At 59.1% G+C, this 27163-nt stretch overlaps 1 protein-coding gene across 8 annotated transcripts in view; it reads left to right on the top strand.

Moving 5' to 3' along the window:
- The window catches only part of CACNA2D2 (calcium voltage-gated channel auxiliary subunit alpha2delta 2), a 135290-nt gene extending 108667 nt beyond the window's left edge, over positions 1-26623 (top strand). The window contains exons 5-39 of one of the 8 annotated variants that reach the window (XM_056128995.1): positions 2700-2744; positions 5587-5728; positions 9543-9674; positions 9797-9854; positions 10442-10492; positions 10614-10713; positions 10801-10959; positions 11176-11283; positions 11369-11447; positions 11943-11992; positions 12188-12277; positions 12449-12520; positions 12864-12938; positions 15575-15649; positions 15739-15810; positions 15892-15963; positions 16045-16106; positions 16932-17008; positions 17949-17969; positions 20476-20536; positions 22799-22896; positions 23062-23152; positions 23259-23321; positions 23618-23721; positions 23974-24072; positions 24160-24248; positions 24632-24682; positions 24838-24909; positions 24999-25151; positions 25289-25341; positions 25417-25472; positions 25571-25697; positions 26000-26110; positions 26208-26295; positions 26408-26623. In XM_056128995.1, the coding sequence (XP_055984970.1) occupies positions 2700-2744; positions 5587-5728; positions 9543-9674; positions 9797-9854; positions 10442-10492; positions 10614-10713; positions 10801-10959; positions 11176-11283; positions 11369-11447; positions 11943-11992; positions 12188-12277; positions 12449-12520; positions 12864-12938; positions 15575-15649; positions 15739-15810; positions 15892-15963; positions 16045-16106; positions 16932-17008; positions 17949-17969; positions 20476-20536; positions 22799-22896; positions 23062-23152; positions 23259-23321; positions 23618-23721; positions 23974-24072; positions 24160-24248; positions 24632-24682; positions 24838-24909; positions 24999-25151; positions 25289-25341; positions 25417-25472; positions 25571-25697; positions 26000-26110; positions 26208-26295; positions 26408-26554 (3003 nt within the window). In that variant the 3' untranslated portion in view covers positions 26555-26623. The remainder of the gene's footprint in view (positions 1-2699; positions 2745-5586; positions 5729-9542; positions 9675-9796; positions 9855-10441; positions 10493-10613; positions 10714-10800; positions 10960-11175; positions 11284-11368; positions 11448-11942; positions 11993-12187; positions 12278-12448; positions 12521-12863; positions 12939-15574; positions 15650-15738; positions 15811-15891; positions 15964-16044; positions 16107-16931; positions 17009-17948; positions 17970-20475; positions 20537-22798; positions 22897-23061; positions 23153-23258; positions 23322-23617; positions 23722-23973; positions 24073-24159; positions 24249-24631; positions 24683-24837; positions 24910-24998; positions 25152-25288; positions 25342-25416; positions 25473-25570; positions 25698-25999; positions 26111-26207; positions 26296-26407) is intronic. The other 7 variants (XM_056128996.1, XM_056128997.1, XM_056128998.1 and 4 more) reach the window with 7 other exon arrangements.
- Positions 26624-27163: the final 540 nt, after the last annotated feature.

Below are 27163 nucleotides of genomic sequence, written 5' to 3'. Positions count from 1 at the left end.
TCTTCCTGATTGGATAAGGGGAGTCCAGGTCCCCAGGTCCCTCCTCTTGAGGGCTGCAGGAAATGTCCTTGCCTCCTGAGAGATGGAGTTACCTCCAGGCATCCCCATGTGAATGGGGTCTTCACTCCGTGCTCAGCATCCCAGTATCTGTAGGTTCCAGTCAGGATTTGAGGCCAGGACCCACTGCCAAGCCCCTCCCACGGCCTGCAGGTGGCACAGGACCCTGTCCATCCAGTGGGCGGGGCCCTGGTATAGATACTGGGCACTGCAGAGGCCAAAGCACACACAAGGTAGCCTCTGCAGGGACCCTGCGTCCCAAGTGTGCTGGCCCCATCCTGCCACCACCGCCAGCTGCTGACAATGGGCTTCCGTGCTGTGGCCGTGCACCCTCCCAGGCTGCTCTCCCTGCCAAGGAGGGGCTGGGCCAGGTCTCTAGAGATCAGTGCAGCCATGTGTACCTGAGCCCCTGAAGAGCAAGGAGCTGAATCCTGAGCCGTCCCACAGTCTGCAGGACGCAGAAAAGCCTCCTGTGAGGCACGAGCCACGCTCTCCATATTCCCCCTGTCCCAGTATCTGACCCTCAGCTGAGCTCCTGAGATGGCAGGACGGATAGAGGAAGCAGGGGAGCCGCAGGGCTGTCAGGGGCGTTGGAGGCCTGTATGAGTTCCAGGTGCCCCAGGGACAGCCCACTGCAGGCAGGACACCACCACCCACCCCCACCCGCACCCTTTCGCGTCCTTGCAGAAGGCCTGCCCCCAAAGTTGGGGGATGCAGCCCCGCGTTCTCATTCTCATCTGCAGTCCTCCCACCACGCCCGCCTGTTTTCATTATGAAGGGAAAGAGCATCAGAACCATGTTTATAACCCCCTTTTAGATAACAAATCACATTTTCTTTTCGCCAGCGAGTGTGTTGAATTGATATTTCTCCCCCTCGGTTTAATGGGTTTGTGTGTTCAGGAATGATCTTCATCAACCGAAACTCCTTATTGTGTTTGATGTGATGTCAGCTTTCATTACGTACTTTGGTCAGAGGCGCGCGCAGGGGAAGGCCAAGCACCCCAGAGCCGGGCCCTGCTCAGCCCCTTCCCGGGTGCCCACCTGAGCTCCAGCCCTCTGGGACTAGAGGGTGGTGGTGGGGGTGGAGATGAGTCTGGCAAGCAGCCAGAGCGAGGGTGCCAAGTCTCTCATCCCCCTGGGACTGGGGTTGCGGGCTGTCAACCCAGATGTGGGCACAGAAGATGACCCCAGGGACCAAAACTGGCCTTTGACCCTTGGTTCAGCAAGAAGTTGTGGTCTTGGGGCCCCTGAGGGCTGAAAGCGCTGGAGCCTTTGCCTGCGGGAGCTCCGGGTTCTACCGCAGCACCAGACGGGGAATAAGAGGTTGTTATCTCTGCGAGCCTATTGCCAGACAGTGTTGCAGGGCTTGAGCAATAGCACAGCAGGTAGGGCGTCTGCCTTGCGCGCAGCCAACCCGGGTTTGATTCCCAGCATCCCATATGGTCCCCCGAGCACCGCCAGGAGTAACTCCTGAGTGCATAAGTCAGCAGTAACCCCTGAGCATCGCCAGGTGTGACCCAAAAAGAAAAAAAAATAAAGAAGAATTCAGTGTCGTAGAATGCGAGGACTATGCATCCAGGTACAGCCAAAGACCCACACCCCAGATCTCTGAGGGAGACCATCTGGGACCCATGCCTCAGGCCCAGTGGGGCACTGTGGCCAGCTCCTCCCAGCAGCAGGAGGAGGCCGGGCTCAAGAGAGGGAACAGCACCGCCCTGAGGTCACACAGAACCTGGGGCCCAGCCAGGCTGAGACAGTGGGTGACCAAGACAGCTTTGTCCACTGTGCTGTGGCCTCTCTGCTCACCATGTGCCAGGCCTTGGAGGTTCCACTTGGTCATCACCCCATTTGGCAACCACAAAGAAACAGAGCACAGGGTCGCCAGCTCCGCGCCGCAGGTCTGGCGTGGGAACCCTGCTGTGGCACCCCAGGAGTGACTCAGATCCTGGGCCTGGCCCCCCTACTGGCCACGGGGCCATGGGGGCCAGCACAGGGCGGCCTCTGCTGAGCGGACGGCACTTGATGCCACCAGGTTCACCTTCTGGCGGCCTCTGTCAGCCGTGCTCAGTTCTGATTAAAGATCATTAAACAGGAAATTAGCCCGTTTGTGTTACGGGTCCCTGGGGTGGCCGGTGATTATGACGTGCAGATGGCCCAGAACCCAGGCGGGCAGCAGGGCTGGGGGGAGGGGGAGGGGCAGCGCCGGCAGCCGAGGGCCTGAGGCGGCGCGGGGGCCGGGTTCTGTTGTCTGCCGCTCCTGTTGTGTAAACCCCCTTGTATTTCACAACAAATCACAGATAATTAATAAGTACATGCCCGTAATGAGCAGGCTTTTTAATAGAAGAAATTGGAAGATGCAGTGTCGAGTCATTATTTCACTCTTCCCCACACTCGGATGCTTCCGTCTTCCTCATCCTGGTCCCGCCTCTGCACACAGGACGCCTCACAGCAGTCTCCCAGTGGGCCGTGAGCCAGGGACCCCGGCACTGGACTCTGGGAGGCCCCCCATATGATCCTGGCGGGGTGCAAGGGGGGCACTGCAGGTGTGACTCATACAGCTCTCCCTGGTGGCAGCCCAGGGTGCGGGGTCAGGCTGCCGGAGACCGTGAAGTAAGGGCTGAGGTCTCTCTCTTGCCCACCAGGAGGAAGACATCTTATACTACGATGCCAAGGCTGACGCTGAGCTGGTGAGTGTCCCCACCTGGCAAAGACACACTCCCCAGTCCTTAGCCATAAAGGGGTGTTCAGACTCAGAGCCCAGTCCTGCAGAACTGGGGTGGCCCACCCCCCCACAACCTCCAGCCCACACCACCCACGATTCCCTTGAGGCCTCACCCCTCCAGGCTGGGGCACTCCCAGCCCCCACCCTCCTCCTCCAGGTCAGCTGGGGTGTAGGAAGGACAAGGGGAGGGAGCAATGTGGGGTCAGGGCAGGAAGCCAAGGGCAGCGTTGTCCAGGTGTCTCTGAGGTGGGGAAGGGAGCCCCAGTCTCACACGTGCCCTCCCACCCCACCCCTGCTGGCCCTGAGCGTCCGTGCACCCCAGGCAGCAGAGGCAGTGGCAGCCCGGCCCTGTGCCCACTCCTCAGATGGAGGGGAGGGCCCTGCTGCAGCTGAGGGGTCCCACACGGAGCCCAGAGTGGCGCTGCCCTCCCGCCTGTGTCGCTGATGGACTTGAGCCTCCCAGGGAAGTCCCTTAACCAGAGGACTCAGGTGAACCATGTGTGATATCTTGGGGAGTGGGGGCACCAGCTGAGGCAATAGGAACCTCCCGAGGTGCAGGACCCTCGGAGTAGGCTGTGGCCCCCACAGACAGAACAGTAGACCACTGGACCTGCACTGGCTGGTGCGAAACCCCCCCCCGCAGACCTGTCTTCTCCCATCAACCAGCGATTGAGGGTGGGGGACCTCTTGGGGTGAGCAGAGCATGCAGCGACCGCAGAAGCCAGGCAGACTTGAGCAGAATCCCTCTAGGGGCCCCTGGCACTAGGCTAGCTTGGAGGACCCTAGGGGAGGGGGTGGAGGGGCAGGGCCCTGAGGAGGAGGGGCGGGGCTAAAGCAGGTGTGCGTCGGCCTAGCTGAGCCTCCATGGCTCCCAGAGAAGTTGCTAAAATTAAAGCTGGAATCTGAAATTCAAATGAAGAGCGAACCTTTAATTAGACCCTGAATCTAATTCCTTACCCCCCTCAGCAGCGGGCTGTAATTTTAGCAATCAGTGCATTAAATATAAACCAGGAGACTGCGGCTGCCCGCTCATAAAGCCTCTGAGTCTGGGGGTGGCTTCGGCCCACTGGGGGGCTCCTTGGCCAAGCTGTGCCCAGCCTCCTACCAGGACATCCTGAATTCCTGCTCCCAGCAGCCCCAAACTAGATCCAGATCCCCAACCCCTGACTCCTTGCACCCCCTCCGCTTGCAGCACCCCCCCCGTGCCCCTCCCTGCCCCCCTCCAGCACGTGGTGGGCTTTGGTCAGGGCTGGAGGTCTTGGAGCCAGGCCTGGATATAAGTAGCATCAGGAACACATTTGCCGACTCCCCTGCTTGTTGTGTTGTTTTTTGGGTTTTTTGTTTTTTGTTTTTTAATCTTTGCCAGAGGTACAGTTAGAGATCTTTCTAGACCATTTACTTTTAAATTGCCAGCCAGAAGGTGGGGGTGGGGGGGAAGAGAAGGAAAGAAAAAGTTCGCCAGCTGATAGCTTATCAGAACGGAATCCAAATGTCACATTAGTTGGGAAAGTTGGGAGATTAAATTTCCCACCGCCCTTCATGTGCCGCTGACATTTCGAGGCTTTCTTCTCCCGCGCCTCCTGCTCCTCCAGAACGTGAGTGGCGCCACGCAGAGGTGGCGGCTCCCTGCTCCATCCGGCCCCGGCCTCCGTGCTTGGTGGCTGCCCCCACCCCACCCCCAGCTTTTTCCCAAATCCAAGGGCTTTGGCGGGGTCCCCGGGGCCGAGGGCTGGGGCGGTCAGAGCAGCGGATGGCAAGGGGTTGCTGTAGAACATCGCCCAGAGGTGGAGAGGGTATTTGCTGCAGGCCCCTCTGAGCTCCCAAGCGGCAAGAATCCCCCCACCTCCCCCAGGCTGAGTGAACCCAGAGCCCTCCTGGGGAAGGGAGAGCACTGCTGGCTGGGTGGGGGGACCATCCTGTACAGTCACCCAGGCAAGACGGGCTGAGCAGTGCCTGGAGGCAGAAACAAGGGCAGGACCCAAAGGAGCCTGGGGTGAAGCATAAGTCACTGGCGTGGGGGGGTGGGCAGTGAGGGAGCCTGTGGCGGGTTCCACTGCTTCTGTCCCTTCCTCCCAGGGCACAAAGCCGCCAGGTTCTGTCTGCTTCAGGCTCCGCGTCTCCTTCCTCCCGTACCTCTCTTCCCTTCCCCCTTGCACACCTGCACTGGGCCTGCCCACCCCACTCGGCTGCGGCATCCGCCACTGTAGTGGCAGACCTGCTCCTGCCAGCCGTGGTGGTGGGCGGGGGCACACGGCGCATGCCTAGCCTGCCCAGCCGAGAGACGCCGTAATTGGCACCTGTCAGACGGCTGCAGCTCGTTTTAGAAAGTCAACGGGGCCTTTCAGTCCTGCTGCTGCAGGGCTGCTGCCCCTCCCCCGCGCTGGGTCAGGGTGCCCAGTTCTGATCCCAAAGGGCTCCCTGCAGGGGCTGGGCAGGGCCCATGGGAACAAGGGGGTCTGGAGCGAGGCCTGTGTGCCCGCTGCTCCCCACCAGTGGCCTGGCCTCCTTCCCTAACTGGTTTCCAAGGAGGTGGGGAAGGGGTGGTTCAGATTTGGCTCTGGAGTTTGGGTTCAGCATCTGTGAGTATGGAAGGTGGGGTGAGGAGACCCCCTGGGCGCTCTCTCTCTCCCTGTCTCTCTCTCTCTCTCTCTCTCTCTCTCTCTCTCTCTCTCTCTCTCTCTCTCTCTCTCTCTCTCCCTCTCCTTTCCCCTCTCTGCAACAGTCTCAAAATGCCCCGTCACCTTGATTCCAGCACTCCCTGCTGGAGCCTTAACATTGCTACTGGGGCGGGGACTCCCTTTCCACAGGATGACCCTGAAACTGAGGATATGGAGAGGGGGTCCAAGGCCAGCACCCTCAGGCTGGACTTCATTGAAGACCCAAACTTCAAGAACAAGGTCAACTATTCCTACACAGCCGTGCAGATCCCCACGGACATCTACAAAGGCTGTGAGTGCAGCCCCATGGACCGGAGCAGCTCTTCCCACCTCCGGGGGCTGCCCCCCACTGCCCAGTATGGCTGTACCCCAGTGTCAGGCCAGTGCCACCCACCTGCACCCAAGGTCATACATGCTCACCTTGGGTCTGGACAGATCCGACAGGGGTTAAGACACTTGCTTTGCATGTGGCCAACCCCAGTTTGATCCTTGGCATCATAAGGTGCCCCAGCACTGCCAGGTGTGACTAAAAGCAAAATTTAAAAAAAGAAGGCTTACCTAATAGCACAGCGGTAGGGCGTTCGCCTTACAAGCGGCCAACATGGTCGACCCGAGTTCGATTCCTCCGCCCCTCTCGGAGAGCCCGGCAAGCTACCGAGAGTATTCAATATGCCAAACACAGTAACAACAAAGTCTCCAATGGAGACGTTACTGGGCCCGCTCGAGCAAATCGACGATCAACGGGAGGGCCTTTACCTTTACCTAATACTTGCCCACCCCCCCCCCCCACGCTGGCATCCAGACACTCATGGGCACAGTCTAATGCTAATTCTCTGCGGGTGAAAAAGCCCAGCCAAGCCCTGTGCACACGCATGCCTGTGGTGGATGCATCAGACACACACACACACACACACAAACACACGCACACACGCATGTGGGCACACACACACGTGGGACTCACACACATACACACGCACATGCACACGCACACACACATACACACACACACACACACACACACACACACACACACACACATGCTGCTCTGCCCTCACTGGCGCGTCCCTGCCTGCTCCTGCAGCTGCTCCCTCCCTGCCCCCAGCTCTATAGACAGAATCCCCCTTCTACCCCCCTCTACCCACTCAGGCTGGGAGGGAGTGGGGAGGTAAGAATGGGATTACTTTAGACTTCAAGCTCTAGCAACTAGGCAGCTTTGCACAAAGGGGTAACCCCGGTCACTCCAGCCAGAAGGATGTGAGTCCAGCAAGAGGAGGCACTTCCTAGGTGGGGGATGCAGAGCTGGTAAGTCAGGCACCACGCAGGAGTGCAGGCAGCAGCACTGAAGGCCCTGGGATCGGTGGCTACGTGTCAGAATTCCGGGGAGCGGAGAGATAGTCCAGAGGGTGATGCGCTTGCCTTGCATGTAGTCCTAAGCACAACAATGGTGTGAATTCCAGCACTGTATATGGTCCGCTGAGCACTACCAGGTGTGCCCCCCACCCAATAAAAAAAAAAAGAATCCAAAGAGCCCACAAGGTGAAGGGGGCTGCAGGGGGAGGCCCCAGGGCTACTGGGAAGACTCCAGCACACAAGGAATCTTCTAGGGTCCTGAGGGAGGCCCCGCCCTGGTCCCCTCTGCAGCCTCCCGCAGGCCACCTGCCCTCTCAGCCAAGGGGCGCTATCACAGGCAGGCACGCTAATTAAAACAGGAGCCACGCCGCCCTCCCCAGTCACCCCTCGCTACCCACACAAATTACATTTTATATGTTTTTTATTTACTGTGTCACTTTTAATTAAATCTGTAATCGCCTGCCTGAGGGGGCATGGTCCCCGTTTCCCAAGTCTGATGGTGTGTGCGTGGATGCATGGGTGCATGAGTGTGTGGGGTTGGGCGTCCACACCTGCGTGGCCAGCAGCTAGTGCTCAGGGCAGAGCTGCAGCCTACAGGTCACCCCCGCCAGGTCCAGCTTCTCTCTGGACTCTTAAAGCTGAGTCAGGAACATCCTACAGCAGCTGGAGGGGCTTCTGGGGCAATTGGCTCTTAGTCTCCTGTGTAGATGGGGAAACTGAGGCCAGGGAAGGTTGGGGTGGGGTCATACTAAGCAGGCAGCACTATGTATATGATAGTTCAGAGCACAATTTTATTTTTCTCTTAAAGAGAAAATCAGTCATAGCTAGAGTACAGGGAGTTGGGTGCTTGTCTAGCACACAGCCAACCCAGATTCAATCCCCAGCATCCCATATGGCCCTCTGAGCACCACCAGGAGTAATTCCTGAGTGCCAAGCCAGGAGTAACCCCTGAGCATTTCCGGGTTTGTTCCACCTCGTCTCCTCCCCCTCCCCAAACAAAAAAAGAAATGAAATGGCTCAGTGCCTTTTCTAAATTAGGAACAGAACCATCACATACCGTTCAATAGGCACAGCCAAGGCTAGGAATGAGGCTTGTTTTTACTTTATGGTCATCTGAGGAAAACCAAACCTCAGGGCCAGAGAGGAGCAAACAGGGGCTCAGGGGACAAAGAGGGCAAACAAGGCAGCAGAAACCTCACACTTGTAGACAGGAGCCCAGGACTGTGTGGGCACCCTCTAGGCTGGCTTTCCCAAAGTTGGTGCTAGACTCATCCAAGAGTTAGTCAGAGTCTCAGGTACAATTAGGGTGTACTTTCTTTTCGTTTGCTAAAGAAGGTAGATTTCCAGGGAAGCACTTAGTGACTTTTGCTGAAATGGGGGAAGCAGGTGAGAAAGTTTGGAAATCTTTTTTTTTTTACTTTTTGGGTCACACCTAGCGATGCTCAAGGGTTACTCCTGGCTCTGCATTCAGGAATTACTCCTGGCTGTGCTCGGGGGACCATATGGGATGCCAGAATCGAACCTAGGTCAGCCGTGTGCAAGGCAAATGCCCTATCCAGCCCTTCAAGTCTGGGAATCTTGACCATCTCTACCCACAACCCGTCATCTGCTCTGGAAGTTTCCATGTGCAGAGAATCACACAGGGCCTCTGGAAGGCCTTCTCCAGCTTGCACTGGTTAGGGGCACCTTCGCTAGGAATGGGGGTGATGTCAGCAGAGCACCTAGAAGAAAGAAAGAAACCAGAGGCAGAGATAACAGTGTGGGGGCTAATGGGGGCACAGAGCCGGGTGAGCACAAAGCACAGGTGAGCTGTGCCAGGCACAGCAGGGAGGATTAGGGCTGTCCCAGACAAGGTGGGGAAAGGGTGAGGTTCTGGTGGGTGCCTCTGGCCACCCCAAGTCTCCCCAGGTGTGGGATCTGCAGGCTGGATCCATTCACTGAAGGAAGTTGGCCTTGTGGCTGCCCAGGTTTTCCCAGGGAACTCAGACCTGCAGTTCCAGAAGTCAGTGAAAGGGAGGCTGGGTAACTGGTGTGGGGCGACCCCATGGAGGGGTCTCATGTCATGTCCACAGGGGTGCCTGTGCCCACAGGAGAGTCTGCTGGGCAGCTTGACCTGAGCCAAGGGGGAGCATCCCTGGTTTGAGACAGGGAGAGGAGCTGAGGTGTTCCTGTGCAATGTGTGTACGCATGCACGTGTGCGTGCATGTGTGCGTGTATGCCTGTGTGTGCGTGTGTGTGCGCGCCGGTATTGAGTAGGATCTTGGCATAGCCGCTGCCCCTCTGAGAACCCCTACGCCCGCCCCTGCCCGCTCCTGGCCCCAGTTGATTAATCATGGAGCTGAGTGGCTTCCAGCTTATCAGGTACCTTAATAGCTGAATAATTCCAGCCCCATCATCGGGCCCTTAATTGCTTTCTTGTGGCTACGGCCTGGAGTGCATGCTGAGTGGGTGAGCTCCCTGGCGCAGTGGCAGGCTCCACAGAGCACAGACCTCCCAGTCGCAGCTCCCTGCCACTAGGGGAGGCTCCTCACTGGGGGCCACAGCCACAGCTGCCCTGCCTGTCCTGTGGGAGTTGGCGGAAGTGCCGGCCAAGCTGTTTCTTTGGTAACTTCAGGGGACAGAGGGTAATGACCAGGAAGACCTCCTAATGGAGCTGGTGAGCCCTGGGCAGGAGGCTGAGCACCGCTGAGGCTGTCTGGGGACACATGTGGGGCCAGGCCAGTACTTCCCACTCCAGCCACATGCGTCCCCCACAGCCACAGTCATCCTCAACGAGCTCAACTGGACGGAGGCCCTGGAGAACGTGTTCATCGAGAACCGCAGGCAGGACCCCACGCTGCTGTGGCAGGTCTTCGGCAGCGCCACAGGGGTCACGCGCTACTATCCAGGTGGGCACTGGCCCCTGCCCCCACTCTCAGCATGGGGGGCATGGGGTGGCAGGGGTCCTGTGCTCTCTCCTGCGGAGCCCCTCAGCTGCCAGAGCGGCCCCTCACCCCCTTTCTTCCCACAGCTACTCCGTGGCGAGCCCCCAAGAAAATAGACCTATACGATGTCCGAAGGAGACCCTGGTGAGCCGCCCAGGAGGGGCGGGACAGGGCCACCCCCTGCTCCCCCTCCTGCCTGCCCCCTCCCTCCCGTCTCCAGGCCTCCAAGCAGGGCGCAGTCAGCTCTGTCCAATTTTCATTTCACACATCGTTGCCACTGGAAAATGGATCCCATCACCCGGGCAGGCCTCCCAGCTGCCTCTGCCCCCGTCCGCTGCCCCACACACCACCCTTTCGGGGCTGAGGGAATTGGGCCAGGAGAGAGGGGGAGGGGGGAAGGTTCCCAAGAGTGGGGGTCTGCCCTGTGGGGTTGACCCACTCTTGTCCTACCCATCTGCACCCTCAGCAGCCCGGCCCTCCTGTGGTACCCCCACCCCGACCTCTGCTCCTCTGCCAACTCAGTCCCCACATGGCCCAGACTGGCCTCTCTCTTGCCCTCTCTGGGTCACCTGCCCAGTGCTCCTTGGGGTTCATCTGCTATAGGACCTGATCCCGTGGGCCATGGGGAGGAACTGTTTTTGGACATGGAGTCCTTGGTGCAAAAAATAGCATCTGGCCGGGCACTAGGCACTGAGCGTTTATCAGCCAGCCTTACCGAGGCTCCCCCACAGGTACATCCAGGGGGCCTCGTCGCCCAAGGACATGGTCATCATTGTGGACGTGTGAGTGAGCAATGCTGGCGGGCGGGGGGCAGGGCAGGGGGTAGAGCTGACTGCCAAGCAGCAGGAGGGCAGAAGGCAGAGCAGCTGCCGCCCCGACCTGGCATCTCCATGGCCCCCGCAGCAGTGGCAGCGTAAGCGGCCTGACCCTGAAGCTGATGAAGACGTCCGTCTGCGAGATGCTGGACACACTCTCTGACGATGACTACGTGAACGTGGCCTCGGTGAGTGCAGCGGGCTTGAGGGCCCGCCCCACCCCCTGCCCCTGGGTGGCCTCACACACCCCTCACCAGCCTCCACTGGCCCTGCAGTTCAACGAGAAGGCCCAACCTGTGTCATGCTTCACCCACCTGGTACAAGCCAACGTGCGGAATAAGAAGGTGTTCAAGGAAGCCGTGCAGGGCATGGTGGCCAAGGGCACCACAGGCTACAAGGCCGGCTTTGAGTACGCCTTCGACCAGCTGCAGAACGTGAGCCCTGGGGTGGCAAGTGGGCAGCCAGGGGTGGGCAAGGGCCTGGCTGGGTGACACTCAGCAGATCGAGACAGACAGGCCGTGTTAGAGCCCACAAGGCTAGCAGGCCGCCCGTGTGTGGTAGCAGCAGGGTGGCAAGGGCCAGGCTTGCCTACAGAGGGGAACTGGCCCTCAAATGAAGGTGCTGAGGGCCCCTGACCACCTCCCCCCCAGTCCAACATCACTCGCGCCAACTGCAACAAGATGATCATGATGTTCACGGACGGTGGTGAGGACCGTGTGCAGGATGTCTTTGAGAAATACAATTGGCCCAACCGGACGGTGAGGCGCAGCCGGGGCGGGGGTGGTCTAGCGGAGGGGAGGGCTGTCCGGGCCCACCGGGGCAGTGACCTCAAGCTACACACAGGTGCGTGTGTTCACCTTCTCCGTGGGGCAGCACAACTACGACGTGACACCGCTGCAGTGGATGGCCTGCACAAACAAAGGTACCGTGGGTCCTGCAGGGCATGCCCTGGTGGCCCAGTTGCCCATCCCTTCAGGCGGTGTCCAGCTGCTGGCCCGGCAATGTCTGTCCCTCTCTCTGGCCGACTAGCTTCCATCTAAATAAACAGTTTCTGCCCATCTGTCTGTTGTCCATCTGTCACCTGGTTTACCTGCTCCTCCATCTGTTTCCTGGTCATTCCATCCCCCTCTGCACAGGGCCTGTTCCTGGGTGGGCCCTGAGTGCCACTGTCATCCTAGAATAGGGACTTCCGGCCTCAGGCTCCTTCCTTCCCCCCAGCTCTGCTTCCTGGACCCCTGGACTCATGGTCCCTCTCAGACCTTCGTTCCCACTTGCCAGGGTCATGGCAGGCAGCTCTGAGGACATGAGCCAGGGAGGAGTGAGTGACATCTTAAAGAGAAGGAGCCCCAAGGGCCAAGTTAGGGCTGCAGACACATCCAGAGGTACAAGTCTGCCTCTGTGTCCCCTTTCCTCACAGGTTACTATTTTGAGATTCCTTCCATTGGTGCCATCCGCATCAACACTCAGGTGAGAATGGGGTGGGGGGAGGAGGGATGGGGAGTGTCCTCCCAAGCCCCCTCTTGCTTCTGCTGGATACCTGGGACGTAGGCTCCTGTGTGGTGAGAGCGCCCCCTGGTGGCGAGATGGCAAATGGGCGGGCAGAATGGAACCTTGGGTGGGAGAGGCCAAGCTCCTGACCGCCACCCTCGACCCCCTCCCTAGGAATATCTAGACGTGTTGGGACGGCCCATGGTGCTGGCAGGCAAGGAGGCCAAGCAGGTGCAATGGACCAACGTGTATGAGGATGCGCTGGTAAGGCCTCTAGGCAAGGAACAGGTGGGGCTGGCTGCCATCCCCCAGGTACCTACAGGACTAGACTCCCTGAGGCCCCTTCTGAGGAGGGGCCACACAGGTGAACCCTGATCCAAACTTGAGTCAGATACACTGCTGGCTACAGACTGACCCATCCTCCTCTCCCTTCAGGGGCTGGGGTTAGTGGTGACCGGGACCCTCCCTGTTTTCAACCTGACACAGGATGGCCCAGGGGAAAAGAAGGTAAGAGTTCCCCTACAGGATGGGGGGGATGGGGGGTGGGAGGGATACTGGGATCCATGGTGGTGGAAAATGGGCACTGGTGGAGGGATGGGTACTTGATCATTGTATAATTGAAACCGAAGCACAAAAATTTGTAAGTCTACAACTGTACCTCATGGTGTTTCACTAATAAAAATTTTAAAAAAAAAGAGTTCCCCTAAAGGGTGGGGGTGCATGCCATCCTGGGCCAGACAAGCCTGCTGCGGCTCGTGAGAGCAGCTTGAGGCCTAAAGCTAGGAGGCTGTCGGGGCTTCCATGGCACAGAGCACACGGCAGACCACCATGCCTCTGCCTCTGCTCCTAGAACCAGCTGATCCTGGGCGTGATGGGCATTGATGTGGCTCTGAATGACATCAAGAGGCTGACGCCCAACTACACGGTGAGTGTCTGCCTGGACGCAGGCCAGGCTCAGAGGACAGTCCTGATGTGGATGACACTGCCTCATAGGCACCTCTGAGTTCAGGCTATCAGAGATGGCATCCAGAGGCAGTGACCTTGGGCCTAAAGCTGGGGCCAGCAAACTCTCCACAAAGAGCCGGACTGTGAGGCTCTGCCAACCTAAACTCGTAGCCAAACTCAATTCTGCTGTTGTATGAAAAAGACAGCCACAGACAAAACAAATAAGTGGGCCTGGCTGTGTTCCAATACAGTTTTATTTGTGGATACTGAAATTTGAATTTCAGGTCATTTTCACATCATGAAATATAATTATTCTTTCAATCATTTCCTGCTACTTTAAAAAAAAAACTGGTGAGGCTGGAGCAATAGCACAGCGGGTATGGTTTTTGCCTAACACAGGCTGACCCAGGTTCAACCCCTGGCATCACATATGGTCCCAAGAGCTCACCAGGCGTGATCTCTGAGCTCAGAGCCAGGAATAACCCCTGAGCACTGCCAGGTGTGGCCCCCAAAACAAAAACAACTGAATTGGGCTGTGGCTCAGTGGTAGAGTAAACAAATGTACAAGGCCATGGGCTTATGCCCTGGCCCACAAGCCCCCACCCCAATAGACCGTGTGGCCTTGGCAGCCACCCACGGCACTGTGTGTGTGACGCTGGTTCCTCCCAAGTACCACCTGGTGCACCCCACCACCAGGGCCTAAAACATATGTAAAAAAAAACTTGGGGGGATTTGTGGTGGTGATACTCAGGAACCACCGGAGTCACACCCCACAGTGCTGGAGGAGGAGGAGGGATTCACAACTGTGCTGAGGACAGAACTCAAGGCTTCATACGCCCAAGGACTGCACTCTGCTGCTGAGCCAGTTCCCATCTATGAAAAGTACAGAGGTTAAAACACTTGCCTTGCAACCATAGTGCCTAAAAGGAGAGAGAAAGGGGGGTGGGGAGGGAGAGAGAGAGAGAGAGAGAGAGAGAGAGAGGAGGAGGAGAGAAGTGTCTGCCATAGAGGCAGACTGAGGTGGGGGGACGGGAGGGAAACTGGGGACACTGTGGTGGGAAATGCACACTGTTGAAGGGACAGATGTTGGAACACTTTATGACTGAAACCCAATCATGAACAACTTTGTAACTATGTATCTCATAGTGATTCAATATTTTTAAAAAGATCATGATGATACATAAAAAAAAAAAAAGGATAACAAAAGCACTTGCCTTGCATATAAAGCTGACCCTGGTTCCATCCCTGACACTGCCGGGCACAGTCCCTAAGCCCAAGACTGCACTCCTAAGCACTACTAAGTGACCCAAAATCCTCAAAAAATGATATTAAAAATAAAAAAACAGGGAAGGAGTATAAGGTATTTGCCTTGCAAGCTGCTGACCCAGGTTCCATCCCCAGCACCCCATACGGTCCCCTGAGCACCAGGAATGACCTCTGAGTGCAGAGCCAGGAGTAAGCTCTGAGAACTGCTGGTTGTGGCCCAAAACAACAACAACAATGCAGAATACAAGGCTATTCTCAGCTCACAGCCACACAGTAACAGGGTAGGCCAAACATGTGCCATGGGGTGAACTGCGGAAAGAGCAGGAGTGCCTGGGGAAAAAGAAAGGGAGGGATAACTTAGAAGCAGAGGGAACTCTCTGGGCCAAGGCCTAAGGACGAAAGACGGGGGAGGGTTTCTAAACTAACCTTTGCAGGTAAATAGCATATGACTTATTTAGTCATTGCTGTCAGTCACCTTCAGACAAAAAAAAAAAAAATAAAGGCCCAAGCAATAAATAGTACAGTGGGTAGCATGTTTGCCTTGCATGCAGCTGACCCGGTTCAAGTCCCAGTACCCAATATGGTCCCCTGAGTCTGCCAAGAGTGATCCCTGAGTGCAGAACCAGGAATAAGCCCCGAGCCCTGCTGGATGTGGCCCCCAAAAAAGCAGGGAAGGGCCCCAGTGGAGAAGAGGCAGATGGGGCAGCACTCTAACCCTGGGCCCCATGAGGGCCTATCCTTGGCTCCTGTAAGCTACGAGAAGCAGGCTCAGAGGTAAGGGCTGAATGTATGCAGGGTCCTGCCTCTTGCCTTCTCTTCCATCCAGAAAGGATGCCCCAGGCCTCAGGCTTCCCAGGATCTGCCGTGCTCTGCTGAAATGGCATGGTTAGCCACCTTCCTGTGGGGCACTCCAACAGACCAGCAGTTCCGTTAAGAACTGGGACTGAGGGGCTGGAGCGATAGCACAGCGGGTAGGGCATTTGCCTTGCACGCAGCCAGCCCAGGTTCAATTCCCAGCATCCCATATGGTCCCCTGAGCACCGCCAGGAGTGATTCCTGAGTGCAGAGCCAGGAGTAACCCCTGAGCATCGCTGGGTGTGACCCAAAAAGAAAAAAAAAAAAAAAGAAAGAACCGGAACTGAGTGCCAGTAAACCCCACAGCAACGCTGGTCATCCTCGGCCAGGGCCAGTGCTGTGCCTGGCAACAGAGGCAAGCCTGCTTCACGGGGCATGTGAGCATGTGGAGGCCTCAGAAAGGTAGGCACCGCATCCGTGAAAGCCAATCAGGACAAGGAGGAGCACTGGGGGTCTGCCCAGCCGTCTGGCCCTGAGTCCCAATCTCCCCCACAGCTTGGTGCCAACGGCTACGTGTTTGCCATTGACCTGAACGGCTATGTGCTGCTTCACCCCAACCTTAAGCCCCAGGTGAGCATGGAGGAGGGGGGGTGGGGAGGAGCAGGAAGGGCAGGCTGTGCCAGATGGGGACCCCTGACTTCCTGCCCCACCTCCCCTAGACCACCAACTTCCGGGAGCCTGTGACTCTGGACTTCCTGGATGCAGAGCTGGAGGACGAGAATAAGGAGGAGGTAGGGAGAAGTGAGTAGGGATGGGGGGCACCCAGCGCAGAGGAGGAAAGGGGTCGCACCCCTCCTGTCTTGCCCTCCCAGATCCGTCGGAGTATGATCGACGGCAACAAGGGCCACAGGCAGATCCGAGCCTTGGTCAAGTCCCTGGATGAGGTGAGAAAATGGGGTGGGGGACCCTCCTGCCCCCCAGCCGCTCCTTCCTGCCACAGTACCTCACCCTGCCTCTTCTCGCAGCGGTACATCGATGAAGTGATGCGGAACTACACTTGGGTACCTATACGGAGCACCAACTACAGGTGAGCAGGCCAGGGATGGGGGGTTGGGGGCCACCCCAGAGCCAAAGCCTGAGCCCTGCTGTCCCCCCTTCTTTCCCACGCCAGCCTGCCAGCGGTAGGACTCTGCACTATGGGGCACCAGTCACCGGCTGCTCACCCTGAACTCAGTGCTTGGGGGTCTCCTGCTGGCTCTTTAGGAGCCATCGCCACCTTCTGGGCACACAGGACACCCTGGCTCTCCCTTGGCAGCTGCTAAAGTTTCCCCATGGCCATCTCTTGAGTCCTGCCCCCCGGGGTGTCCATCCCTGGATAGCATCCTCAGTATGTGCATTTGCAGGCAGCAGGCCTGCCCAGTAGGGAAGGCCAGTCAGTTGCAGGCTTTCTTTCGTGCACTCATGGAATGCCCCCATCACCCCTCCAGAACCAGCCTGAGTTAGTGCTGGCATCTCTGGGGACTCGGATCCTTCTCCCAGGCAGCACCCACCCGCCCAGCTCACTCACTGGGATTTTCCAGCCCCTGGGAGCTGCTGCCAGCCAGATGGAGGAAGCTGTGTGGGCAGGTGGTGTGCTGGGAGAGGCTGCTGGGAGTGAGGGGTGGAGCAGGGGTTGGGGGAGCCCTGGAAGGCCTCCAGAAGAGTTGGGGGGGAGTACCAGGCCCTGGTGTGTGCCCAGGGTGCTGGCCTCTAGGCCATGAGCCCCCTTCCTCCCCCAGCTACTGGGACATTGTCCTTGTGTTCAGGAAGTGCCACAGCCCAGGCCTGTCCACCCGGCTTCAAGGCCCTGGGGAGAGGCCTGTGGCCAGCCTCCTTCCAGTACTGACCAGCTCCTCCTCTCCCTCCTCCCCAGCCTCGGGCTAGTGCTCCCACCCTACAGCACCTTCTACCTCCAGGCCAACCTCAGCGACCAGATCCTGCAGGTCAAGTGTAAGTGGCCCAGCCCCTGCCTGCGCCCTGCACCCCTGCCTCCGCCCGCACCCTGGCCGTCCCCAGGCAGCAGAACCAGCCGCTTGCGGCAAGACAGCCCCTCCTGCCCCATCTGCCCAGCCCCCAGGTGCCCGCAGGCTGGGGCACCGGCCATGGCCATCGGAAAGTCTGTGGAAATCTGCATGCTCGCCTTTTCTCAGATTTGGTTCCAGACCATTCTCTCATGGTTTCCGTTGAGGTTTCTGTTTTTGGTTTCTCCTGCTCCGTGTCTTCCCGCCTTAGCCTGCCTCCTCCGCACATCCCTGGGGGCTGCACTCCTGGAAGACACCCCCTCCTCTTATCTCTCCTTCCCCACTCCCCACAGCCCTCTCCGTCCCCTGTCTGTTGCCCCCTGATCCTCCTCCTCCCCTCTGCCCTCTCCTGCCTCTCCCCTCCCTCTGGCCCACCACCCTCCCTCCTTCTTCTTCCTCCTGCTCCTCCTTTCCCTCCCTCCCCCCTTCCCTCCTTCCCTCAGCCCTGTACCACCCCCACCCCCCTGCCCTGCCCTCCTCTCCCCTCTTCCTGCCCCCTTCTCTGCCTGCAGCTCCTCCCTGCATGCCCAACTCACCCTGGGTCTTCCCCAAGAGGCCTCCGGAGCCTGCGGTCGCCTGCCACCACCAGAGGTCACTGGGAGGGAGGCTGGGGCTCTGGCCGCACCAGGCGCCCCCCACCTGCCTGGCCGACTGGGGCTCATCTCTTTGATTTTTCTCGCTCTCTCTTTCTCTCTCATGTCGTTTTTGCAAGAAGTTTCCTTTCGGTATGATGATGAGACACAATATTTTCATTCAAACAGCCATTGAATAAAATATTGTTTGTGCCCCTCCCCCTCCCCCTTTTCGTTTGTTTTTGTGTTTGTGTTGTTTTTGTTTTCCTCGCTTTCTCTCTTGGTGGACTGTCCCAGTGCCAATCAGCAAACTGAAGGGCAAGTATATTCAGAACCAGTGCACCCTCCTCCTCCCCCACCCGCCCTCACACCCCTGCTTGCCCCCCTCCCTGCCCAGGATGAGCCAAATCCCCGCTCTCCAGGAACCCCACCCAGCATCCCCTTGGTTCCTCTAGTTCTCGCCTTTCCTCTGACCCCTGAGCCCCGTTAGCGACAGGGGCCCTTGACCCCAGCTCTGCCTGCAGGGTCCTGTGTCCTGAGAGCTCACGCCCCCTCCTCATCCTCCTCCACCCACAGGGCAGGCCCCCGCCTGCTCCCCGTTCTCTGTCCCTCCAAGACAACTCAACAGTGGGGCCAGAGCTGGAGACTTCTCACCCCTGAGCTACTAATGGGGAGACCGGCCCCCGAGGGGCTGCGGCGAGGTTACGGGAAAGCGCCCGCAGCTCAAGCGCTCCTCTGGGGTCATTCTCCCTCCTCTGATCTCCAGCAGCGGCTCCAGAGTGAGCATCCCACAAAGCCGGGCAGAGAGGGCTGTGAGACCTCAGGCCCTCCTCCAAGGCAGTGGCAGGAGAGGGGCAGCCTGTGGCCTACAGAGCAAGGCCTAAGACACATCCTGGATGATGCCCCGGGCCCCCTTCCTGCAACTCCTGCAGACAGCCCCTTTGGAAGAAAGGCAGACTGGAGTGTGGGCCGGCCGACAATAGGAGGGGATCTGTCTGGACCCTAAGAGCAAGCAGAAAACTTAGAGGGAAGTAGGGTGCGTGTAAAGGAAGGGCTCCAGGCCTCAGAGAGACGTCGGGAAAGGGAGGCAGTGAGTCCCAAAGCAGGCTGCATAGCCAGGTGGTGAGAACACAGCACATGCGGGGTGCTGCACAGTGCACAGGGACCCCCAGCACACAGAGGACCTGCAGAGTCATGAGGGGTGCCCCATCTCGGAACCCATGGCTGGAAGCAGACTCCACACCGAGCTCCAGGGTCCTGCCAGCTCAGTCCAGCAAAGGGGAGAGAGAAGCCCACACTGGCCTAGATGGGGGTGGGGGTCGTGCCCTGCTCCCACTGGCTTGAGTTGTCTTTTCTCCCCCTCCCAACTCCCCCCCAGTGACCCCAGAAATGCAGGGCCCTGGGAGGAAGCCAGCCATAGCCTAGCCTCCCCCCTCCTCCCTACCTCCTCTTCTCTCTCCCTCTCCCTGTCGGCTTGTGTCCAGACCCTGCCTCACAGTCCCATCAGAAAGCAACGGTCCAACCAGTGACTGCCCAGCCTGCCGGCCACCCCGAATGCCCCCTCCCAGAATCTTGCAGTGCATTGTGGGAGTATTTGGAAAGAGGAAAGACGGCCCACCCCACCCCCCATCCCCCCACCACCACTAACCCCTGCCTTGAGAGGGCAGAGGAAGAAAGTTTGCAGTCAGGATACACTAGGAAGGCAGAACAACCTGTGGACAATGGCTGAGCATGGGGGACCCCTCCCAAATGTAGGCCAGTCCATTAGGCAAGGAAAGGCCATAGAAGCACTCCAAGGGCTACATGACCAGATCCCAATACCCACATTACCATCACTCACACACACACAAAAACACACACACGTTCCAACGTGCACCTCCACGCACACATAAACATGCTCACCTCCACACACACCCAGATCACAAGCTCCAGTCAGAGGCCCAATGGGAAACTTTCCCTCAAGAGCACCCCACAGCCCTGGAGCTCCTACACTCCTCCCTGCTAGGAAGGAAGCTAGCAGAGAGTGCTAGGAAGAAACCCCACTCTAGCCCCCCCACATATCCCCCATCCAGAGAGTAGCTGTGCAGTTTTGAGCAATGTCCCTACCCCTCCCAGCCCCCTCCCCCAGCCTCCTGCCCCAGGGAGGGTCATGGGACTCCCCCACGCCCCACAATGCACTGCAGCCCACCCCCAGCTGCCCACACCGTCTCTGGTTGGACTGTCTCTGCCCGTGAGAAACCCCCTCGGTTTGGCCATGTTGATGCCTGACACAGAATAAAAGCAAGACCTACCAAAATGCAAACAGCTGCAGCAAAGAAAGAGAGATACAATCCGCTGCCAAAAGCCAATTCCCTTCCTCAAAGTCTCTTTGGAGGCAAAGGAAGCTCAGCATGCGGTTTTTTTCCATTATGGATGTGATAAGAGCGAGACTGGCGCCTCCCCCAGACCATGCATATATATAGCAGTGTGTGTATATATATATGTGTGTGTGTGTGTCCGTGTATATGTGCTATACAGCCGTATGGGAGCATATACAGCCACGCCAAGGGACTCACTGCCGACAGAGGACCGGCCCGGGCAACATATTGGCTATAACTGCCCTCCTCCTGCCATGCTCTAGTCTCCACAGGCCCTCCCCTCCCCACCTGCCCCTTCTCTCTTGGCTCGAACTTGAACGTGGAAGTGGCGGGTTCCCTCTTTGCTGGTGCCTTCCCCCTCCCACCCCAGACACCCTCTTCCCCGTCCCTCCAGCCCCTTCAGCTCTGAGCCCCCTGGCCTCCTGCCTCCCCAGCCCTCGCCGGATAACCCCCCGTTTCTGTTGCAGATTTTGAGTTCCTGCTCCCCAGCAGCTTTGAGTCTGAAGGACATGTTTTCATTGCTCCCAGGTAGCTTGCGTGTGGCCTTGCTGAGGTGTCCTCCCCCACCCCGACCGCCCTGGCCCGCTTCCTGCACTGCTACCCGGAGCTCTGTGTGTCTGTCCTGTGCAGTGTCGCCACCCCCATGCATAGCCCCACCGTGCGTGCGGCCGTGTGCACACCGGGGGCCATGCAGCCGCCCCAGGCAGCTGTGACCGCCACTCTGGCTCCGCCCTGGCCTGGGGTGGGAGGGCTCTGAACTCCACACCTTCCCGCCCTCCCAGGTCCCCAGGAAGGAGCCCCCCTCTGCCTTGGGCTGGCTGTCTGCAGTCCACTCCGCACTGGGCAGCTGTTGGTCTGGTTTGTGGTGCCCTCCCACTGCCCCCTCAACCCGCACTCCATACTTGTCCTGTGTCAGTCAGTGTTTGCTGAGCCAGCCAGAGCCCCTGTGGGCAGTGCCAAGTCTAGCGGTGGTGGCTCACTGAGGGGGTGGGGGGCAGACACTCGGAGGAGCTGCTCGGGCAGGGTGGGCCCAGATCTTCAGCGCCTGCTGGGCGTCGCACACACCCTCTCATGCACCCTCTGCCTGCAGACTTGTCGGCCGCCCTGTGGCCCAGCCTGGGCTGAGGGCAGGTGGGTGCAGCGACAGAGACCCAAGGGCACCCTGAGGCACCGCACGGGCTCTGGACACACCTCCCCTCCGCGTGTGTGCACGTGGTGCATGCACCGAGTTCTCTGTGACCATGTAGATGTGCGTTCGTGCTTGTGAGTCTGTGTGTGTGTTCGGGAGTCCCGCGTGGGAATACAAAGCAGGCTGTGTGCATCGGTGGCTGTGGGGACGAGTGACCAGGCTGGGGGGAGCACAGAAGCCCTGAGGGCAGGGACCGCTCCTGCCACCGCCGTATCTTTGGCTCAGGACAGCTCAATAAATTGTGTTGGTGAGTGAATGAAGTAATCCACTAATGTCAGCGTATATACTGGGGGGAGACTGCAGATGACGGATCTCAACTGCAGGCGAGTGCCACTCCGGGTGTATCAGCTGTGGCCTCCACATGTAGGTGGGCAGGGTGGGCACTCCACAGAAGGTCTAGGGGCCAGAGAGCAGTGGGGACTGGCAACCAAGTCATGGGCCCGGCCAGCCTGGGGAGGCAGCAAGGGGTCACTGGAGCTGTGCAGGTCACTGCCACCCTGGCCATGGGGGAGTTCTGGTGGAAAGCCAGGACAGGAGCGAGCTCTGCAAGACAGCCAAGAGGACCTTCCTGTCCACCTCGCCCTTGCCTGACGAGGGTTCTGAGGAGGAACTGGACCTGTCCGCCTCAGGGAAGAGCACCCCTGCCAGAGAGCACCAGTCTCAGGGCCCCGGTTCCCTGACACCTGTCACCTCTGGGTGTGATGGGAAGGGCTGAGGCTCCAGGTGCTTGTGCTAGGGCCAGAAAGCAGCAAGATAAAGTCGTAGACTCAGCTCCCGGGGCCCCGCTCCATACTTGGTACCCACAGGCCTGATCCTGGACTCCCACACACAGGTAGATGTGACAGCCAGGGGCAAAGTTGAACCGACTGGGAGGGGGCGTGTTCCATGCGCAGTCCTATCTTCATGTGCCAACTGGGACCATGGACCCACACCAGGCACATGGATCCAGGGACACGGATGGTGGGCGTTCGGCCAACTCTTATTTGTGGCAAGAGAACATGGCAGGTCTTCACTCTGACATCAGCCATCACCTATCCAGGACCAGCAGCCTGGCCAGCAGAATGGCTGCCACCTGTAAGAATATATATGATCCATGGGGCTGAAGAGATCGTACAATGGGTAGGGCACTTGCTTTACACACTCCTGACCTGGGTTTAATCCCCAGCATCCCATATGGCCCCTCGAGCATTGCCGGGAGTAATTCTGAGTAATCACCAAGTATGACCCCCCCAAATACACACACAAACACACACACACACACACATACACACACACAAGACCCTACCCCCGCACTGCTGGGGTGGTCCCAATTAAAATGTGAATCATGGGTTCAGAGAGGTAGTACAGAAGGTAGTTGCCTTGCACAAAGCTGACCTGGGTTCAGTTCCTGGCATCCCATACAATTCCCTGAGTCCTGCCAGGAGTAATCCCTGAGTACCGCTGGATATGATCCCAAAAAAGAAAAGAAAATGTGAGTCATGCTCACACCTTACCCATGCCTAGGCTTCTCAGCACCTGGCCAGGCAGGCCTGCGGGAAACCTATACCTCACTGATCTGTCCAGCCCCCCAAGCCCATTCTTCTTACCCCTCCCCACCCCAGAGAGTACTGCAAGGACCTGAATGCCTCAGACAACAACACCGAGTTCCTGAAAAACTTCATTGAGCTCATGGAGAAAGTGACTCCAGACTCAAAGCAATGTGAGTGCCAGAGCAGCCCAGGAGAACCCAACCCCAGGCAGACCCAAGCCAAGCAGATGGCCTGGGCCAGGCCAGGAGGAAGATTCTAGTGGGACCTTGGACTTGGGAAGCAGGTGGGTCAGGAATCTTGAGAAGACACCCCCGCACCCCGCCCTCCCGTTTCAGGTAACAACTTCCTCCTGCACAATCTGATTCTGGACACAGGCATCACGCAACAGCTGGTGGAGCGAGTGTGGCGGGACCAGGATCTGAACACGTAGGCACTGCTCTGCCGAGGGGGACAGGAAATTGGGGTAGGCCCCAGATCCTGGTCCCATCTGGCAGACAGCAAATCTATGACCTCACCTCCCTCCTCCCCCCAGGTACAGCCTCCTGGCGGTGTTTGCCTCCACGGATGGTGGCATCACACGTGTCTTCCCCAACAAGTAAGAGCTACCCCATGGGGGCCAGGGTGATAGTACAGCAGGTAGGGCATTTGCCTTGCACACAGCCACCAACCCAGGTTCAATCCCTGGCATCCCATATTACTGAGCACCGCCAGGAGTAATTCCTAAGTGCAGAGCCCGGACTACCCCCGGGCATTGTTGGATGTGACCCAAACAGAAAAAAAAAAAAAGAATCACCCATGACCTGATGTCCTGCCCCAGCCCAGCCCCACCTGTCTTGCTGCCACACCCCTGTGGGCCCCCGCTGCCATCAGACTCTGCCTGTCTCTGAGCAGGGCAGCTGAGGACTGGACAGAGAACCCTGAACCTTTCAATGCCAGCTTCTACCGCCGCAGCCTGGATAACCAGGGCTACATCTTCAAACCCCCACACCAGGATGGTGAGTGAGCACCCAGGAAACACACCACTGCAACCCTGTCTATGTCAGCACATCAGTGCTGTGCTCTGAGGCCACCACTCAAGGGCGGACTGAGACAGGGACGGACAAGAAGAACCACACCCTACAAAATACCGGGCTGGGAGTGGGCACTTAGACTGGGCGCGGACTCTGGCTCCGGTGCCCCGGTCCACAGAGCCCATCTGGGAGTGATCAGGGTGACCACCCGCTCCTGACTGACCACCCCACCCCCAGCCCTGATGAGGCCTGTGGAGCTGGAGAATGACACGGTGGGCATCCTTGTCAGCACAGCTGTGGAGCTCAGCCTGGGCGGGCGCACACTGAGGCCAGCAGGTAAATGCCCAGGATGGAGATGAGCAGAGACAGTGGGCAGATGCTGTCCAGGTAGACAGGCATTGATGCCCCCTACTCTCCCTCCAGTGGTAGGTGTTAAACTGGACCTAGAAGCCTGGGCTGAGAAGTTCAAGGTGCTGGCCAGCAACCGAACCCATCAGGACCAACCTCAGAAGGTACTTAAGGAGGCCAGAGCGATAGTACAGTGGGTAGGGCATTTGCCTTGCACGAGGCCGACCCAGGTTTGATTCCGGCATCCCATATGGTCCCCCAGCACCTCCAGGAGTAATTCCTGAGTACATAGCCAGGACTAACCCCAGGGCATCCCTGGGTGTGATTCAAAAAGAAAAAAAAAAAGGTACTTGAGTAGTCTGGGGACAGAAAGCCCAGCAGTACCCCTTCTGGGGAGCCCAGGAAACCCTACCAAGGCTCCCAGGTGGCTCTGGCCCCTAGAGGAGGGCAGGATGTTATAGTTGGCTCAGGAGCCCCGATGTATGAAGGGTATGGAGGGATGGGAGGGAACCTGAAGGACACCTCATGGTCCTTGCTCTCTGCCCAGCAGTGCGGCCCCAGCAGCCACTGTGAGATGGACTGCGAGGTTAACAACGAGGTATGTGTTCCCCGAGCCTAGCTGACCCCATCCCTTGGCCTGAAGCTCCCCCATCATCTTCACCAGAACTAGGGTGATGGTGCCCCCTGCACCCCAGCCTTGGCCTGCCAGGCCCTGGGGAGGGATGTCTGGGCCTGAACCCTCTTCCCCCTCAGGACCTGCTGTGTGTGCTCATTGATGACGGGGGTTTCCTGGTGCTGTCAAACCAGAACCACCAGTGGGACCAGGTGAGGGCCGGAGAGCAGGTAGAAGGGCAGGACGGGAGCCCTCTCGGAGCCTTCTGGGGGTTGACAAGGCTCCCTCTCGGAATCCCCAGGTGGGCAGGTTCTTCAGTGAGGTGGATGCCAACCTGATGCTGGCCCTCTACAATAATTCTTTCTACGCCCGAAAAGAGTCCTATGACTACCAGGCGGCCTGTGCCCCCCAACCTCCTGGCAACCTGGGTGCTGCACCCCGCGGTGTTTTTGTGGTGAGTGGCAATGACTCCTGTAGACGTAGGGATCAGGAGACAGATGGCACCTGCCGTCTCTTGACTAGAGAGCTGGGGGCAATTGGGGGGCGGGGTGCAGCAGTCACAGCCCTGGCCCCTCTCTCTCTCCGCTGCAGCCCACCATTGCAGATTTCCTTAACCTGGCCTGGTGGACCTCTGCTGCCGCCTGGTGAGTCCGCAAGAGGGTGGCCAGGAAGGCTCAGAAGTAGTACGGGGTACTGACCACAGGCTCCCTGCCCTGCAGGTCCCTGTTCCAGCAGCTTCTCTATGGGCTCATCTACCACAGCTGGTTCCAAGCAGGTAGGTAGGGGTGTGGCGGCCCCTCCCCTCTCTAGGTCGAAGGCGGCGCGGAGCTACACGCCACGGGTGGAGGGCTAAGATGCTCTGCGCCTTCGCAGACCCCGCGGAGGCCGAGGGGAGCCCCGAGGGGCGAGAGAGCAGCTGTGTCATGAAACAGACCCAGTACTACTTCGGATCAGTGAACGTCTCCTACAATGCCATCATCGACTGCGGCAACTGTTCCAGGTGCGGGCGCCCGGGATGGGGTGGGGCGGGGCCTTACGCTGATATGGGGGCGTGGCTCTGGGGCTGAAGCAGGGGCGGGGCCCGGAGGGCGGAGCCCTGGGCTGGTGTGGGGCGTCCTGAGGGCGGGGCCCTGGGCCGATGTAGGGGCGCCCTGAGGGCGGGGCCCTGAGGGCGAGGCCCTGGGGCGGGTGTAGGGGTGGGGCTTTGGGGGTGGGGTCCTTGCTGATATGGGGGCGGCAGTGGGCGGGGATAGTGCGAAGGCGGAGCTACTCAACGCCCCGCCTTCGGGGGGGCTGCCGCAGGCTGTTCCACGCTCAGAGGTTGACCAACACCAACCTGCTCTTCGTGGTGGCCGAGAAGCCGTTGTGCAGCCAGTGCGAGGCGGGCCGGCTGCTGCAGAAGGAGACACACTGTATCCTACCCCGCCTCTCCCCGCCCCGCCCTGCGCGCCGCCCCCTCCCGCCCCGCGCGCCCTCCCCGCGCCGCCGCCTCCTTGACTCCCCACCCATGCCCAGCGGACGGCCCGGAGCAGTGTGAGTTGGTGCAGAGACCGCGGTACCGGAGAGGCCCGCACATCTGCTTCGACTACAACGCGACGGTAAGGAAGAGGTCGCGGGGCTGCGCGTCCCGACCCAGGACTGATCCTGCCCGACCCGCCCGCCCGCCCGCCCGCCCGGGCCAACCTGCGCCCGTTCTGTCTCTGCCCGCAGGAAGATACCTCAGACTGTGGCCGCGGAGCGTCCTTCCCGCCGTCGCTAGGCGTCCTGGTCTCCCTGCAGCTGCTGCTGCTCCTGGGCCTGCCTCCCCGGCCGCAGCCTCAAGTCCACGCCCACGCCCACGCCTCGCGCCGCCGCTGAGCGCCCCCGCCCCTCCCCCGCCCCCGCCCCCACCCCGCAGGCCTCCCCGCCTCTTCCCAGCTCCCCCCCACCCCCCGACACCCGCCCCTCACTCTCTGCTGCCACCCGCCGCCGTAGAGCCTCGCCCCTCCCTTAGCAAGGATCTGAGCTCGCCAGACCCCACCCCAGATCTGCACCTAGGAGTTGGGGGGGTTCCAAAGGAAGGCCTGCAGGTCTTAGGCTTCCCAAGCCACCTGTCACCACAGAACTGACAAAATGCCCTCAGAACCTCCCTGTCCCTTTGGACTCATCCCCCACAGCTGGGACAGGAAGGCGCAGTGGTTGACAAACCAGGCCTCGCAGCTTGCTTGCCTGAGGTCCCCTTTGTGGGGAGACTTAGGCCCAACTGGACTCCAGCTTCACCCTTCTAGCCCACCCAATCCAAATCCTGATCCTCTGGGAGTTTTGGAGGAATTTGAGATGGGCAGTTTGGGGCTCTGCGATCCCAGGTTAAGTCAGAGCATGAGAGAGGTCCTGGGGTAGCCTGTTGGGGGGGGGCTTCTGGCCCTCTCATGCTACGGCCACATCCCAGCACCACAGGTGTCAGGACAGTGACAGGAACACTGGCTC

This window comes from Sorex fumeus, unplaced genomic scaffold, assembly GCF_029834395.1.
Source record: "Sorex fumeus unplaced genomic scaffold, SorFum_2.1 ptg000072l, whole genome shotgun sequence".
NCBI classification, from domain to species: Eukaryota; Metazoa; Chordata; class Mammalia; order Eulipotyphla; family Soricidae; genus Sorex; species Sorex fumeus.
This window is presented reverse-complemented; position numbering and strand designations above follow the sequence as displayed.